At 36.4% G+C, this 18,065-nt stretch overlaps 1 protein-coding gene across 4 annotated transcripts in view; it reads right to left on the reverse strand.

The window, feature by feature from the left end:
* Nucleotides 1-18,065, reverse strand: part of LOC138135836 (uncharacterized) — a 210,872-nt gene that overhangs the window by 13,840 nt on the left and 178,967 nt on the right. For all 4 annotated transcript variants that reach the window (XM_069054748.1, XM_069054749.1, XM_069054750.1 and 1 more), the window contains 2 exons: nt 17,144-17,190; nt 4,637-4,779 (listed from right to left, as the gene is read on the reverse strand). In XM_069054748.1, coding sequence (XP_068910849.1) covers nt 4,637-4,779; nt 17,144-17,190 — 190 coding nt within the window. The remainder of the gene's footprint in view (nt 1-4,636; nt 4,780-17,143; nt 17,191-18,065) is intronic.

An 18,065-nucleotide genomic window follows, 5' to 3' on the forward strand; every position in this document is an offset into this window, starting at 1 on the left:
TCCAACTTTCCAGACTAAGTAATGGAGGGGTTAAGGTGGCAAGAGTTTGGATAAATTATTCGGAATGCGCGTTAAGTGTAAATGTGGCCAATTTGCATAAGGTAACAACGCACTATAACTAAACTGAAATTCGACGAAAGCCGGCCCGAAAACAAAGAACGACTTTCCAAAGTGGCTACAGCAATAAAAGTCGCCCTAAATCTTGTTTTCGCGCCGACGCCTCAACATTCAAAATATAAATCTATTAGCAAACATAACTGTAAGTAATTACACCTGCTGCGAGGGGATCCGTTACCCTCGCCTGCCGGGAAGATACCCGAATTACCCGCAGATAAGTCAGAGTTCATTATATCTTAAAACACCTCCTTTGTAAATTAAGAGCGACAAAGAAACTCATTAAAAACAACAACGTCGAAATTCGACAACAAAAAATCTGCACAGACTAGTATTAATCTTGCAACCAATCTCTATTCGGAGATTTCCATTTAACACAGAAGCGCAAAATGTCAAACTAATTAAAAACTTTCGAACTGCAGCTGCGTCTAAGCCTTTATCTTCCCCACAATAAAAGAAATTAAATTATTATAATCGTGCAACGCCAACTGGGCGCACACACCTCCCTCACTATTAATCAAGCTCCACAAACAAAAACGTCAGTGCAAAACAACTCTCGTGGAGGACCGCACTCCGGTTGGTTCGTGCGAGTCACGTGTCCCGCGACCAATTAAATTCGAGGTAAGGTGCGTACGACGAGTACGAATAATAATTTGGTTCGGTGCAGTCTCGCTGTCAATTTTTTTCTGGTCGAAATTAGTTTGTTCTGAAGTCGTGCCGCTATTAATTTTACAGCGCTTATTGAGCAGAAAGAGATTTGGAAGTTTGCATGAAACTTATAATTCAATAGGTACGAAAAAGATTAGAGCAAATTAGTTCTGATCGATATTTTCAAAGGAGGAAAAAAACGTCGTTTCATAAACTCTCCGGGACCTTTTAAAAGAGCACTAATTCGATAAAAGCGACTTTGAACGTTTAAAACAACTAATAAACACGGTCAATTACGATTAAAATTTGAGCCGAAGTATGTGCGGGCGTGGAGCAAAACTCGCTCAAAGCTCATCTTTTCATTATACACGCCCTGGTGGAAGGTAACGCAATTATCCGTGAGCTGAAGAGTAGGTAGCGTAACGACGAGGGGCGGATGACGTCCAGAGAAATGTGCTGTACAACACCCCACTATTGTGTTTTCATCAGTACTGATAATATTTTCGGCAATTCTTATCACGTGACGGCAATTTCGCCCCATTCTCTGCCGCCCCCGCGTCAGATTAAAAACGGTTCGCCTCATCGAGAGCCGAAAAGCGACAAGTCCAGCGGAATAACGCACGTCTGATGGCATTCATCAAGCCGTTAACGTCGACTCCATCTTGTTGAAATTAGCCGTCCTCCGGATCGATAGGTGTGCTGGATGTCTTGGGGAACTCGATGTACCGACACATCGGTCATCTCGAATCTCTCGCGTGCCGAGACCAACTAACAAGGGAGGCATTCACCCTCACCCGTGAAAACTTCATTTATGCGATGCGCTACGTGAGAAATGCCCTTTACGCCAACAAAAGAAACGTTTATTTATTATGTTATATGAGAACGTTATTACGTTTTTATATCTGCCGCACGTAAAAAATATACGCGGCCACGTAAAAGAGTTTATGAGGAAGGAGCAGCGTTGGGAATTCTTTCGAGAACTTTATTTGACACGCGGATCGCGAACTTTATTAAGAATTCTCTAACTGAAAATAAACAAATCGGCACGGGCACAGGCCGGGTTTACGTGGACGCCACCTGAAGCATGCAAAAGAAATCATATCTATCCATGTATAATGTCAAACTGTATGATATACATTTACCACACTAGTGCGGTAAAGTGACGTGCCAGGAAAACTGTTATTTTTTTGTCATGATTTTGCAAAATTGCTGCAATCTCGACATCCCAGAGAATGTTTTCTCTGGATCATTAATTTTTGCAGTGGTGACAGAGCGAATTATGTATTTCACTATTTTAATTGGGTAAGAAGATATTACAGAGATTTTTTTTTCCATTCTAGTAGACTAGAATTAGAGGAAAATATTAGCCAGGAGTCAATTTAGTCCACTAAAGATTCTTCAAGTTGGGTCTTGATGTTAGTAACTGGCTCTATTAACTGTTCCATTATTCAGAATTCACTGGTTAAATTTGTTACAGCATAGATTGCGAAAATTAGCTGAGATAATAGAGTTAACTATACAGTGATTTGCATAAAGTTAGATATTTCGTTCCCTATTGTACACAGATATTCTTTGCTCAACTTCCAAAGTTAAGCACTGTTACATCTTAACCCATTACTTTCTTGTCCACCTGGGTTCGTTTACACCACAATAGTTTTCACAAGTTTATAATGTCTTTACGCAGGGCAAATGAACTAATTTGCATACTGTGCAATTATAACATTCAACAGATATTCAACGTCGTTTGGAAACTAATCGAAACACGAGAATTATTTCCGCCTTATGCTCCCAACAAAGTTAAAATTGTGTTCTGGTTAAAACGAGTCTTTGTCTTTCCGGAAACGGACATAATAATCTAGAACGTGACTCGACTTTAAGCACGTCATGTCGAACAACACAGATTAATGTCATCTAACCCGAGACCTCTTTCGTATTGGTTCACTTCCCGTCACGTGGCAGGCGCCCTAACCGAGTTTGAGGTTAGGTTACAAGAGTAAAATTGAATTTTTGAAATTTTCAAGGTGGAAAAAGAGTTTGTCGTATGCAAATTGGCGGAGAGTGTGGGTTTTACGAAACGTGAACCGTCTGTGGTCGCACTTATGTACATGTTTTATTTACGTACGGTCTACGTTGTTGCGTGAAACACGAACCAACTTCGGTTTTACTGGCGGAATGCAATAACAACGAGTACTCGAAATGTAACCGAGAATATAATATTTTTTTACGATAGTTTGAATACCGCTCGCATTTCCTTCCTAAAAATGTGTATTTTTATTATGCAAAATCGATGCGTCGGTTCTTTTCCTTCGACCCTATTGTCCTGGACCGATAATAATCTCGTGCGATAAAAATGACGGTGAGTTCGCTTCTCAGTCGAAATGAAGTGGAGCAGGGAATAACTTCAAAATTGCATTTAAAAATGAATTACAGCGGGAGAGTCGGCCGTAATTAAGATTATGCTATGTAAATTGCATGCAATTAATCTGCGTATTCCAGACTGAGCAAATTTTTTAGAGTTTTTAATCTTCGTATGATAAGATGAGACGATGTCTGGAGGGTCTGGAAGCGGAAGGAACCGGGAGGAATAACAATCACTCTAAGAAATTGTCTATGAAGGGGACGAAATGCCGTCGTCTGGCTAGTTATTTGAGCGAGAAGGGGCAAATAGGACATTTACATATTTTATTGCACCGTACTTGTGTATACTTGGCATTTCTTGACGCCCTTTGTGAGTTTGGTATTCTGCAAACGTCGCGGAAGTAATGCAATTTTATTTACCGTACTGCTGCAACACTGCGTAAAGAAAACCGACATTTTCCACCGCGAATTTTCTTCACATTCAATACGACCCAGTCTTGGTAATTCGTGACGACGGTTTGCTCCTCACGAGGTGACAAAAATCGAGAGCGATCCCGATAGTCAATCAATTTCATGCAACATTTGATTGTATGCATTGGTGTGATTATAAATCTGGCCGGACACGACAATCCACATTCATAGCAAGCCCCGGCAAATCCAATTCGAATAAACCAAATTATATAAACATCAATATTGTTGCAATTTTGTGGGCAAATTAACACAAAATAATGCCCGAAATGGATTTAGAAACTAGACAAACTCCGAAAAGTTTAATTGCACAAATATTTTCATGTTCTATTTCGCACAAATGTCATCAACATTTCTTTGTGCTTTTAAATATCTAATCTATTCGGTAACTTTTGAATTCATAAACAAATATTTAATCAAGTCACACAACGTTTCTAGTAAAGATTTAAAAAATCAAATAAAATATCCTGTAAATATTACAAGATAATTAAACAGTAGAAGGTCTTTTTGTGCTTCGCCCGGTTGTCAACCTCGACTTCGTCTCGGTCTTCAATCCCTAGGCTTAGCACAAAAAGACTTACTTCTACTCTTAATGATATAATTTACTATTTATGTCCATTTTTTGCAAAAAGTAAAATAAAATGCTGCATTAGCATGAAACGATTGCATTAAAAAAGAAGAAGTTGTTGACGTAAAAAACTGTTTTTTCTGTTACTAATTGCACGTAAAGGCATCAACAAGAAGTTATCTGGGTAAAGTGAATAATAAAGAATTTTTATCTTGTACTCCTAGATGAAACTGATTGAATATCTGTTGCGGATATGTTGGCACATTAAATTTTAGTGATATGCAAATTATTGAGTCGACCTTGCGAGCCGGGTCCATATTTCACAGGTTAGGATCCATTAGGAGTGGTGGGTAATTGGGCGAGGAGACTTCTCTTTCTCCCGGGTGATAAAAGAGCAGCATAATTAGTTAATTATAAAAAGAGTGTCTTTTTAGAATAGGAATTTACGACAAAGGAATAGTCTCGCATCTGCAGACTTACCCTCTGAGGGACTCCCCGAGTCGCTGCCCTTCCGTGCCTCGGAGAACTTGTTCCGTGTTTTTCTTTGCGATGAGACGTTTTAAGACCACGTAGAAATCTCGAAAAAGTTGTTTTCTTTTTACTTGTGTTGGTGTAATTTTGATCTGGAATTAAATTAAAGTGGTTAACAACGAGAACAAGATTGTGAACACTTAAGTTAATTTATAAGTTATTTCATCAAGTTTCGACCAATTCATTATCGATAATTAAAAAGGGTTCGTACGAAATTGCCTGATGAAATGATAATGCTTCGGCGATTGCCTATATAATTAGGGTAAAAGTTGTGAACTTTTAATTTTAAAACTTTTTTAATAATGGTAATCTTTTTGTTTAGCCGTGGAACTTTTATCATCAATATCGAGGGTGGCTTAATCCGAAAGGAGACCATACAATGAATTAAATTATATCAAAGAATCCAATCTATCCTCCAGGAAACAATTCCAATGGTCTTGAATAAAACATACATTTTTGTCCCAATTTATATTTTAAATTTAATATTAGGGGAACGCGTACTCACGTAGTCAACTCTTTTTTTATCTGAATATGAATTAGTTATAGGAACAGACTTTAAGAAAAAACTCGATAACGTATGCTGAACTGCAATATTCTCTCACGCCCTACATGTTAACAACATTCTCTTCCTCTTCTGCTTCTCAGATAATATTTTCGATAAATTTCTTCACATGGTTATTAATACCGACTCCGCAGATAATCTGTGAGGAATACACCTTATAATTTGCATACGTATCTCCTCCACGACCCCTACATGTTCCTTTCAATTTCACCACGTACAATCTCACTTTCGATATACCTTTCCTTTTCCGGTTTGCCCTTAATAGATTCAGCAAATTTCAGGACCGGGGGCGGCCCTTGCCGCTACGGAATAGGCGTCTGCAGCTCGGGGTATTACAGATGAATTATGCATGGATGACGTACTGGTTACGAGTTATGGCTTGCTTATACGTCAGAGAAGGAATTTTAGACAAAATAATGAAATATTTACACGATACACTATCGCAAATTCTTAGTTCATACTGACCGCCCTCGAGCTTTTACAAAAACGCCGACACGACTCCGGAATTATAATCAAGGTGAAAGACGGATAAATCCGGACCTCAAAAATCAAACTCCGAATTGAAAGAAATGGTCGCTCGAATCTCTTCCGAACATGTCGTCATATAACTGAAATTTGATTGTTTTTAACGGTAATTGCGTTGATTCTTGAGGGCGACCCGGTCAAATGTAAGCACCGCTCCAGGTCGTGTGGGAACTTCATCTTATAAAGTTTTGAATTGTTTGTAGGCAGGGCAAGCCGCGGGACTACCGCACACTTTAAATTCATGGTCGTTGCCATTAATTACTAGAAAGAGCTTCTTTGCCTATCCAAACAAAGAACAAACTTAATACACCCAAAGAGACAATGGACTGGGACGACATGTCTATCTCGGTTCACATAAATTGATAGAATTAGGGCGGGAAACGGGAGACCAAATTATAAAGAAACGTTTTTGCCGGAAAGAAAATGGAATTAACTAGTGACTGTACATACAAGCAACTACTAATTATTAATCAACGAAGGAGGGCTGTGTACGCGAACTTTGTAAAAATGTAATTCAGCAGGTGTATCGCGTATCCGATGATGTAATTAAAAAGATACAACAAACAGGCGAGACGATTACATATTCGAAATAATTTACTGATTGATCGTACAAAAAACAAGAATAAAGAGTTTATTAATTACGTGTCTAGTACATTTCCATATGAAGAATGAATTTCAAATAACAAAATCTGCCTACTGGGTTATGAATAACTCATCACAGCAGGAAAATTGATTTTTAAATAGCGTTGTAAATATTTAAAAGCAACAATTTTATTCCATATCATACTTACAACAGACCTTTTTATTAAGCATTACACAAATGCTATTGGACAAAAATGGGTCACTATCTAAATTTCAAATTGTGTATTTATTAGGACGGCAACAGTCTGCCTCGATTAATTATTAATACTGTAACAATATTTTTTCATAGTTTGTTGTTGTTGAAACACATCGATATTTATGCGAGGTGAAGTGAACATATTGCGAAATATGTACGAACCTTTATATGAAAAATAAAATAATTGTTGGTTGAAATAAAATGTTAGCTAGGCAACCCACAATACACAGCAGGATCTTATCAGAGTGTTGACTGTTTGACTGTTTGACGATATTTAAGATTTGCATAACTTGCACGAGGAAGTATTACTTCTAGACTTGTGGAAAAAGAAACAACATATTTCCGAAATAATATTATTTTATTAAACGTAATCACTCTTAGCAACGATCTCGTTTGACGTAAGGTGTCTTGAATGTTAGATATGAGTAATAATCTGAAGGGGCCAAGTCGGTAGAACAGGCTGGTTGATCGACCATTTAAAAATCGATTCTATTTTCGCAGGAGACATGTGCCATATGAGCAGGTGCATTGCCTTGCACCTTCAGCGATTTTTCCACGACGTGTTCTCATAACTTTGACTCGAAGTTTTAACAAAGAACAGCGACACCTTCGTATGGTCGATATTTCTTGTTACATGTAACAAGTGAAAATTATCCCATCCTTATTCCAGAAAACGGAAACGAAAACTTTTCCGGCAGACTTCTGCACGCGAAGCTTTATAAGTCGAAAGAAACCACAACGTTTCCACTTTCGACATTTCTTTGGTCTCTGGATCAGGATGATGAACACAAATTACATACATTGTAATGATCATTCGATCCAATTATCTTCAAATTCGCTGTAAAACGATCTGGATGTTGTCACCCTTGCTCGCTGTCGATCCAGCATTTGAGTGTCCATTTTGCTGATCATCTTCTCCTATCCAATTCATTGTGAATGATGGGAACAGTGTGTTCATACGAAGTGTTTAAAGTCTCTGATACTCCTTTTAGACCTCGTCTATTTTCCATATTTTCTATATGACTATTCACCTTACATAAAAAACGACGGTATCTCATCTTTGTGGAATTTTTTTCTTTCAATTTGAAATCAATACTGCTCTAAAAATTTTAAAAATAGAATGTTTTTTACTGATGAAAAACAAATGACACTGATATTAACATAACCATTACATGGATGTTTTTTAAGTAGAATTATTCCTTTACTCTTCAATTTTTTGAAGCAGCGCAGTGCATATTTGGTCTGAAAAGTGTCTGAAAAATGTGAACCATGATCAAGCAAAACTGAGAGCGATAACTCTTCAGCAATTGTAAAATTATACACTACGATTGACTCGTGTCTGTGGTTGAGTGAATATAATTTTTTCTCAACATCGAGTTAATGAGCGAGTAGCGATCTAAACACCGTAATGAATGATCATCACCGAACTCAGTGTTTAATTTTGCTTGATGCGTTTATATTCATGAATAATCATAGCAGATTAACACAAATTCATTTAAGCCAGATCGCTGTTGATAACATGTTTAATTCAAATGGACAACTTTGATGGAGTAAATTATATGTAGCAGGATCGTTGTGTTTACTCAAGCGAACGTGTGTGGCGTTGATTGCTTAGTCCACCTGTGATTGGTTTAATTATCCACGTTTATATAGTATGCATAGTATGCCTACGCAAATAGAATATCAATGTCAGTGTTATCTTAACGGACGATCCTTTAATGCCTTGTTTAGCCGTAAAATTGCGTCGGCTAGATTGAATTCGCAGATAGAGTTTCGCCGGTTTTGGAGCGACATTATGTGACCAACGCGGCCCTCCAGAAACCCGGTCATCTCTTGCGCTGCCTCTTGTAGATTTGAAGTTTCGGAGGACGCGCAAATCGGGGTGGATGCAAGTTTATCCTTGTTGCTTAGAGTGACGCCTCTAGTCGTAAGCGAACGGTTTTATCTTGCGATATTTCGCTGTTCGCTTCATGTTCTTCCATAAAGATGTAAAGAGGAGCATATAAATCATGCGATCGCGTGTGCGTGTCTGTTCCGTGTCAAGGAGTTAACTCCGCGTTCGTAAACCCGGCCTGATAAAAATGACACCCTACTTTGCACATGTCCTATGTTTCAATTTGGGGCGGGAAATGACGACGTGTCCGATGATGACGTCGTGACAAATCGGATTTGAACCGGCGAGGGCGGCCGCCGCCAAGAGAGACGCTGATTTACCGACTGCCGGCACCCCTATCAGTTTGCTGATAACGTGGATTTGAAACGACAGCTCATCGACACGTACAGGTGAATTTACAGGTCCAAATGTATAAGTGGCTTAGGGTGAATGGATGCGAGGGGCGAGCTAAGCCCGGAATGGGGAACGAATCGGTCGTTGCATCATTAACAAAAAGATATGTCCGAATGAGACCGGAATTGCAAATATTGGGACCAGTTTAGGTCACGATTGATTCCTGACATTACCAATTCAGAAACAAACATCTGGCATTTGTTACCCGGACGTTCATCTCTCGGAAGACAAACAGATATAACGATCGTCTGCGTTCACCTGTCACACGATCCCTTAATTAAATCCATCAAAACTTTACTTGCTCAACAATGGCATCTATTTTATTACGGACAGGTCGTATAAAGTCGATTCAGTCGATCCGATGATTTCATTGCGTCTTCATCCACCGATTCCTGCTGCGATTGAATATTTATTTTTCATTAAAAACAAATATTCCAAGTTTCAATTGAATTTCAAGAAGAGTCCCTAATTGTCTCGCAGAGAAAGAAACTGGACCAAGTTTGAGACAAGCACCAACCATTATTTCATTCTTGTCTAGTTTCGAAGCAGAATTTAATATCACAAAACTTGCCCATTATGTCAGAATAAATCATTTGAATTTCAATAATTAACTATTAATACCAATGATATTTAATCCAATCTGGCCCAAATACTGCTTTGTATTACCTATTTGATTTGTGATTAGTCTATAAAGGTCGAGACTGTGGACTGATAACAATTCTGATTACAAAAATATTCTAATTTTAATAATGAATTCATATTAATTTTTTTCTCCACAAAGTTCGACTCTTCATAAATATTTATAAGGAAAAAGGATGTACGGATTTTATAACATTCGAGGAAGATTTTTAATACAAATCTGTAATTATTTCCGAGAATGTGAATGATATTTAGTGATTTGAGGATTTAAAGTAATCACCACACTCCCGACGGATTTTTTTTTGTCGCTTATGGTGGGAAATGGGAAATACGTCACCTACAGGACAAAAAACTTTTAGTAAAGACCTCGAATTACCAGAATGAACTGCTGTGTCGTTATAATTGTTCAGTGTCCTGATTTAAATTTATTGGCGGGTTTACGAAATAAAATGGATGCTTTTAAATTAAATTCGAAAAGATCGATTGCTGTCTAAAACTAAAGTGGCAATCGAGGTTAATCTAGAAGATTTCGAAAAGGTTGAAATTATTCATAACTTAACAGAAACGGTTTCGATAACTGTGGATTCCTGAAAAATAGTTTATTTTGATTTTGAATCCCTGGTTGTGGCATCTTGTAAACAGCTGCGAAATACGCAGAAAATTCTTTTTACATCAATCCATCAAAATTTCATCAAGGTCTGTGGAAGTTCATAAACAATTTTCATTTAATCTAACAATTTTTAAGTAACTTTTTAAGACGGTAATGGTTATGGTAATGCTGGTGCTTGCAGAATCGATGAATTTTGAGTGATATTCCAGATAATGAGAAATTTGTTGTCGTAAAAATATTTCAAGCAAGAAACAGTACTGAACGTGTTGTCACAATTGTAGACAGTCTGGAAAAACTATCACCTACGTGGAAACGTTCAGAAAATATTTTGAAATTCCAACAATCCTCGTCTCTTTTCACGATACGTTTTGGCAAAATGTTGCAATCAGGCAGTTGGCAAGTACACGTTTGCCAGGATTTCATCAAGAATTGTAACGTTTTTGAATTTACTAGAATCTAATTTATATACAGAGCACTGTTTCTGGCGCACACCTGCGATCCTATTAGCTAATTCTGGCTAATTCTTAAAAGACACCGGGGGTGGAAGTCTCTCTTCGATTGCAGAAAATTATGTAGAACAATGTATCAGCACTAAATTAGAAACTGTTAACAAGATATTGTAGAACAAAAGTTCAAGTTTAAACAATAGTGCTGCGCTGTTGGAAATTGTAAAAGGCAAAAGCAACGAAAATCACTTCGACTTCAATAAAATTGTGCTATAAATACATTTTAGCTATAAAAAAAAATCTTTCTCAAATTGTAGTTTTGTGTTCGATTTTGCAAAAAAATGAGAGTCACGAATAGTTTTCAATTGTTAAATAATTAATTTTTAATTTTTCTATTTAATGTGTTAATTTTTTTTACATAAAGGGTTATCTATTAAACTGACATTTATATGAGTTAGATCAAATTAGATGATTTATTCTTTTTCTACCCGTTTAAAGGGAAGTAATGATTATCTTCCTAAGAATATTGTGGAATATTGTACGACATATTCGTCGAAGAAAATTTAATAAACAAATGTTATGAAAAAGGTACGTTGCAAATTGCCACGGATGTAAGTTTCATTTATATTCTTTGCAGCGGAAAAATTATTATACAGTGTCAGTGTAAAGTTGGGAAGAAAATTCCCATTTTAATTTTGAAATTCATTAAAATGTTTCAGTTTCCCCTTTGTGTAACGCCACTGAGTGGAGTGGAAAAATGCAAACACAATTTTTGTGAGAAATCAACGACATTAATTGAAGAAAAAATTATTCCATACTGTATACTTTATTCAGCTTTCGTTGTGGAAGTTGGATGGTTCTTTCAACCTTGAAGGGCACTTTTCGTGTCCAAAACCCTCGACATTCGACGCAATCTCGCGTGTACATTTTGATTAATTTCATAATATTCTTATTAACACCACAATTTAAACGGTTTAGGTAATTCGTTCCTATAATTTAGGTATTTCAAACTCCCCTATCACGATAAAAATCACCAGACCAATCTACATTTTTTCTTCTAATAATGTGACTATTCTTGACCTCGCCATTGTTCTCTACAAATGTATTTTATTATTTCCAAAACAATTAGATATTAGCCGGTCCAATTAAAAATAATTAATCAAAATTTCGGTAGTTTCTGGGCATTATTAAAATCCCACGTTGGGACCTCTTAATGACAATATAATAGCGCGGGTTTTAGTACGAAAGAGTGATTGATGAACATCCGTAGTTCGCTATCTCGAATAAATTAACAGATAATAGCCTCTAGTGTTGAAAAACTCGATATTTCTGGGAGCAGCACGTCGTCCTGTCACAATCCTCAGGAATTTTATTTTGCATCATCGACGTTTCCAAAGCAATTTACAAACAGTGGAGCCAAACAAATAGGTTTTTCAGTGTCGGGTTATGTACGTGCCTCTGCAGTAATGTCCTGCAGGAAAGAGAAGGACCGGCTCGGATGGCAGACATCCTGTTCGCAGGTATTCGCAAGCGAGGTCCTCTATGCAGTGTCCACATTGCAGCACACCTAGCTCATATATTACGCGCCGGAGCCCGTTAAGAGGGATGCGACCACCCACCCCTTAATTGCGGATTTACCAGCCGATCTGTCGTGTCGAATTAGAATCGAGTTTAAGTTTTGACAGGTCCGCAAAACGACGAACGCTCGCAAACACGTACTTTTTGCACCCGACGACGCCATTCCGAAACAAAATGAATAAGTCTTTGAAATTACGACGGCTTGTTTAAATTGTGGTTATCCTGGCGCTGAAAACTCGCATTTCACCGTGCTGACAGTTGACACATGGGAAATAAGTGATTTTTGCTGCGCTGAGATGTCTTCTGTATTTGTGTTATCATGTTTCAGCTTTTTCACTTGACATTTGCCTGATGAAATTTTCATGTCTGGTGCATACGCTCTTACAAAAAACTAGTCGTTTAATTGTCGCAGATTGTGCCTCAAAGCGCCATTCTTAAAAAAGGACAATTAGGTAATTGTGTTTCCTGTGTGATAGGGTTCTCAATATGCAAACATTTTAAATGTTGTTTTGTCGCTTATTTCAGAATATTAGGTTTGCGACAAATGTCAACAGCACGACGACGTTTACCAGTTTCATGAATAGTTAATCGCAATATCGAGTAGTTTTTTAGGAATTCTTCGATAGTTCTAAGTAATTGTACTCCAACTGGCTACTTACTGACCAATTTCATTTGCCATTAAATAAATGACTACCAAATTATCGAATGTTTACGAAGTATCGTGTAGGTATTATTTTAATATTATAGTATTCTTTGTCACCTAATTCGTAAAGAAAGACTGTTCTATTTACCTAAAATTTTGCAAATTCTTGTGTGTTAAGCAGGGAAAAATAAATTAATTTACAATAGGATTAATGTGCAAATAATTTATTAATTGGATGGGCGATCTAGCAGCCCTCAACTATGTAATAAGTCGCATGGTGCTTGTTTTAGTTTCCGTTAGAAATATTTCGTATAATGGGAAGTGTAGAACGAAAAAGTAGATGACCATCAATAGGTATTACAAAAACCGTTGAAAAAGTTAGGGAAATAATATGATATGAACCGAAACCCTCAATTTGTTATTTAAATGAGGTTATGCATTTGAAGGATTTGTCAACTAAACGTTTGGAAAAGTAAAAGAAAACCACGGCCTCCTTGAAGACACATTTATTTGAACTCTGGTTACATGTGTGTAATTAAAAGAATAAACAACCTTAAAACTACTTTGTTGAAGAGTTTCGCAATTTGTTACAAGAGAGTGGTTCATCGTTTATTGTCCCTGTCACAAGCAAAAAAACTAAGACAATTCAAACAATTCTATTTCTCAACGCGGCGACCAAAAACATTAACACGTCCGGTGTAACAATATTAAAGTGCTTTAAATTCCGTAGAAAAGAAAAATTCTACAGTCATTGATTTGACTCGTGATCACTGCTTCAGTATTTACAAAATGACGAACGAACTAGAACAAAAAGTGATCACTGGCTAAGATAATGATTAGTTTTAATTTAGGAATTATGGACAACATTATGGAGTTCAAGGGAGCCAAAGCGTTGTAGAGTTTCAACTTTCTTCTTTTTTTTCCTTGATAGTATCGTATATTGTGAAAATTAATTTAGCATAATCTTCCCTTGTCTTTTTCTATTCACGTGGCAAATAGTGAATTAAAAGCACTTCATCAGATTCTCAAAATACTGTTTCTTTCCTGTTCAGGTGGTTACACGAAATTTCTGAGGAGGTACGAGATCTTTGTCTATTTATTTGATACCGTAAAAATCTTTCAAAAAATCCACAAGATCTCATACATCTTGGTAATTTTTGCACAACGTTTTATCGACACTAGTTACTGAAAAATCACACTCCTTTATTTTATAAATTTCACTGTGACTCATGGGGAATCCATATCACTGTTTTCATGTGTCACGACAGTTCCGGGATGTCTGGGCCCACTAGATTCGCGATCAAGTTTAAAATCCATGCAACACTTCACTGATATCCGTACAGACCTTTTGGAAGGATACCTTTTTTCAACAAAGACATTTTATTACTGCTCAATCACTAGTTGATTAACAGTTTTATATGAGTCAAGTCAACACCTTCTACATCACACATCAGAGACAATAAATAACGACTATCCTCGTAAATTGCTTCCCAAAGTAGATAATATGAGCAAGTTGTGGTTCTTGAAATCTATAGTATTGAAATACCATTTTCCCCAGATTTTTATTGGTCAAAAAGAACCTAAATGAGTAAAACAAAACAAATTTAATTTCATATTGTTTACATTTTACCAATTTAAATCTGTTTTTCTACTCCTACATATAAAAATACATTTATTTTACGAATGATAAGCAGTGCTAACCATTACACACGGCCGTGAGTAATGACTCATTTCTCCACAGATTGTAACCAATCCCAAAATGGCATTTGATAATTATCGCATAGACTATACAGTTGCTACGACACACTGCAATATTCGTGCGCCACAATTACCTTGAAATGTCATAATTCGCGAATCTGTGTGTTTTGAGGACAAAGAAGTAATAAACGAAACAAATTTGTACGTCTTAGAAAAAGTATCGTATTCACTCGCGTGTACTATCTATTACCCACTCGAATGATTACAGCACTCGCCTACTGCTCGTATGGCAAACTTCATTCTAATGGGTAGTAACCATCTTTACACGCCAGTGTAATTTACTATTACTACACAATGCGATATATTTCTTTTAAAATGAATATACACATAATATTTACTCCTACTTACGATTTTCTTTTATAAAGAGAAATTCCATTCCCTTCTGATTTTTTCAAAATAGCTGTAAATAAACACTTGACTTTTGTAAAACGAAAGGGAGTCAACTAACTGCTATGTCGTCATTAAAGGCCAGAATTTGCCATTCTGTTGCCATTTACCTGAATATTGTATAGTGCGTTTGGAAAATTCTTCTACTACTTTAGACAATGAAATTAATTTTGTATAAATATAATTCTTCTTTTTTCTTAAAATATCCCAATTTTTTTAATGGAAACGAATTGCTCAGTTTAATATACATATACCAATTTTTTGTCATTTAATTGTGAAATTTTCCTACTAAAGGAATAATTAATTTTATGCAGGGCATATGTCGATAAACTAGTGAAATTGTGTCTATTGTATTCACTGATATTTCCTAATGATGCTTCAGAAAACAAGCAAATAAATCATCCTAACACGTTATTACCCTCCTATTTTATAACCATTTTTTTTATATATACATATCTAGAACTTTCCCCTTCTATTATTAATATGAAACATTTTTTACCCATTTTCTAAATGTATTCGAATGTTGTTAATAATCGAGCCATTTAAGCTGTCTTTTCTTAACCATACCCAATAAATGTGTGCAATATCGAATTTCCTTTATTGAAACAAATTGTTAGTAGATATTTTACAACATTAAATTGGGAAACTTGTTCCAATTCCAAATATTCCATTATTAATACATAACTAAAACGGTTACGAATTCTCTCCAGTCACATACAAAGACTTTTTAACAAGAACGTATCATCTGTCTACTGAGCTTGTATTGAAATCTTCAGTGCAATCGATCAAAATCGTGGGTGGATTGAAGATCAAAAATGCAATTAAATAATTTTCTCTTCGTTTGGGTAATCTCGGCTGAGAATAAACATTTTTATTTTTTATTTCAATTTCGTTAAATTAATTTTTTGAAAATCTGACAGAAACACAGTCATATCATCTACGTTTTTATCATGTACTAATGCAAAACATTTTATTTGCTAAGCGTCCCCGTTCTGACATAACATTTCATTTCCAAAAACGCACACGAGGCAAAGAAAAATCGTCTGGGAACATTGGAACCAGTTAAAATTCTGGAACCGAGGGTATATACATTAGTTGCGAACAAGATTGATGACTTTTGATTTAATTAAGCAAGCTGGGACGCGTCGCACAAAGAAATCCAAAAAGTAAGAAAATGAGAAGTTTCCTTTTGTTGTTTTTCGTCGGGATCTCGATTTAAGCACTAATTTCGAGCACCTGCTCAAGTAAAAGCGATCAATAACTCCCCATCAGAAATAAATTACAAAGATCGAGTTAAAGTCAAGTTGGTTCGTTCGTTTAAAAATGTCCGACGTTTAATCTATTACGGGATCTTACTACTGCACTTTGCCGGGAATTTTTACACGTCTACACCGGTACATGTGCATGCTGTCGTGCTATCTGGTCGAAGAATCCAAAAGAAATACCTCCCAGCATTTCTGTCAATAAAACGGAGCTTCGGCGGGTGTTTCTTTGAAAAAGTCTTCGTTTATGCGTGTGGCGTTAATATACATAAAGATTGCCAACGCTTAAACCTGTTGAGGTGGAAGATTTTTTACGAGGGGGTCATAAAACGAAATTATCGGTTGTGGATCTTCAGTAAAGTGGCGCAGCGTCTCGAAATCAAGCACCTGTTAATATCTGTAATATGCAGTAAAATGGTGTCTGCGATACACTACTCGGTCTTATGTGTCTATCGGCGTCGGTGTAGTCTTTGTCGATGGCTATTTTCGAACTCTCGTAACCGTAACAGTGTGGTCCAAGTGTTTGCATGCATATGGTAAATTCAATCTGCTCGGATATTGCCTCAGAACCTGACCTCTCCTGCATTTCAATAGAAATGAAGTTGCAAATACTTAGAAACTTGGCAACTTATGCAAGTTTCCAACCGGGAACGATAATAGTGGAGGGAAGAGGATATTGTTGATTATGCACACAAGCGAGTTTGCTTTTAATTGTTCTGCCAACTTATACTTCCTCAAACAGTAATAGAAATTTGAATGCTAATACTCATTTATAAAGTATATACACCTAAGTAAATACCGTTACGCCGAATCTCGTTTACTTTAATTCCCTCGGTCGAGTAAAAAGCCGCTTTTCTACGTTTTCGGCGGACAATTACGCTACATAAACATAAACCCGATAGATAACGGAGTTTTACTCACCACTAGGGGGAAATTCGTAGAAATAGGCCGACCGTGGACTCAGGCATCTGCAACAATACAAAAAATGATAGCACACAACAACTTTTCTTGATTGTTTTCCTAAATCAACAACACCGAATACGACGTCGACACACCTCCACACAATCACTTTTTATGTCGCATGTTCTAACTCTCCCGGGGAATAAATAATCACAAAAAAATCTAACATCACTCAGGTTTTAATGTCTTTTTTCGTTGAATTTATCGCGGCCCAAGCTGATAACATGTGACTTGACAAATGTCTTAGGGCGGACACTAATTTAGTGCTCGCCCCTTTCGAACTACTGTGACTAAAAGATTTAACGCCATTGTTAAAAGTTGAGATTGTAGCGGAATTTTTTCTTCGCTAAAATAAACAAACCTTCATATATGAACCATAATAACATTCCTATTTTAGCAAGAATTTTTATAAACTGCACGAGATACTATGCACAATGATCTCTCTTTGATTTTTCATAGTCTGGCAAAAATAATAGCATAGAAAATTGAATTTGCTCCAGATATTCACGTAAACAACTTTTCAAGAATCAATACAACTGCAATGTGATAGTGCTGAACTTTACTTCAATTCTTTCGTTTATTGCATACACAAGAGAAATTCTTTTTTTATATTAAATATAAAAATTTGTTACAACAAAAAATACTTTGTGTAGTGGCTAACAAAATAAAAATAAAAATAAAAGAGTCTGCTAGTATTTTTAGGCTTGTACGATGGAATATTATCGTACGTTCAAATAAAAACCTGGGCTGTGTAGGCGTTGAAAAAGCAAACCATTTGGAACAGTGTAAAGTTTGAATTTCCCGCCGTTTGATACGAATGACATTTGTTTATGTTTAATCGGCAAATGACTGAACATGTTTGTTTTCAGCAAATGTGCCCAAG

This window comes from Tenebrio molitor, chromosome 7 (assembly GCF_963966145.1).
Source record: "Tenebrio molitor chromosome 7, icTenMoli1.1, whole genome shotgun sequence".
NCBI classification, from domain to species: domain Eukaryota; kingdom Metazoa; phylum Arthropoda; class Insecta; order Coleoptera; family Tenebrionidae; genus Tenebrio; species Tenebrio molitor.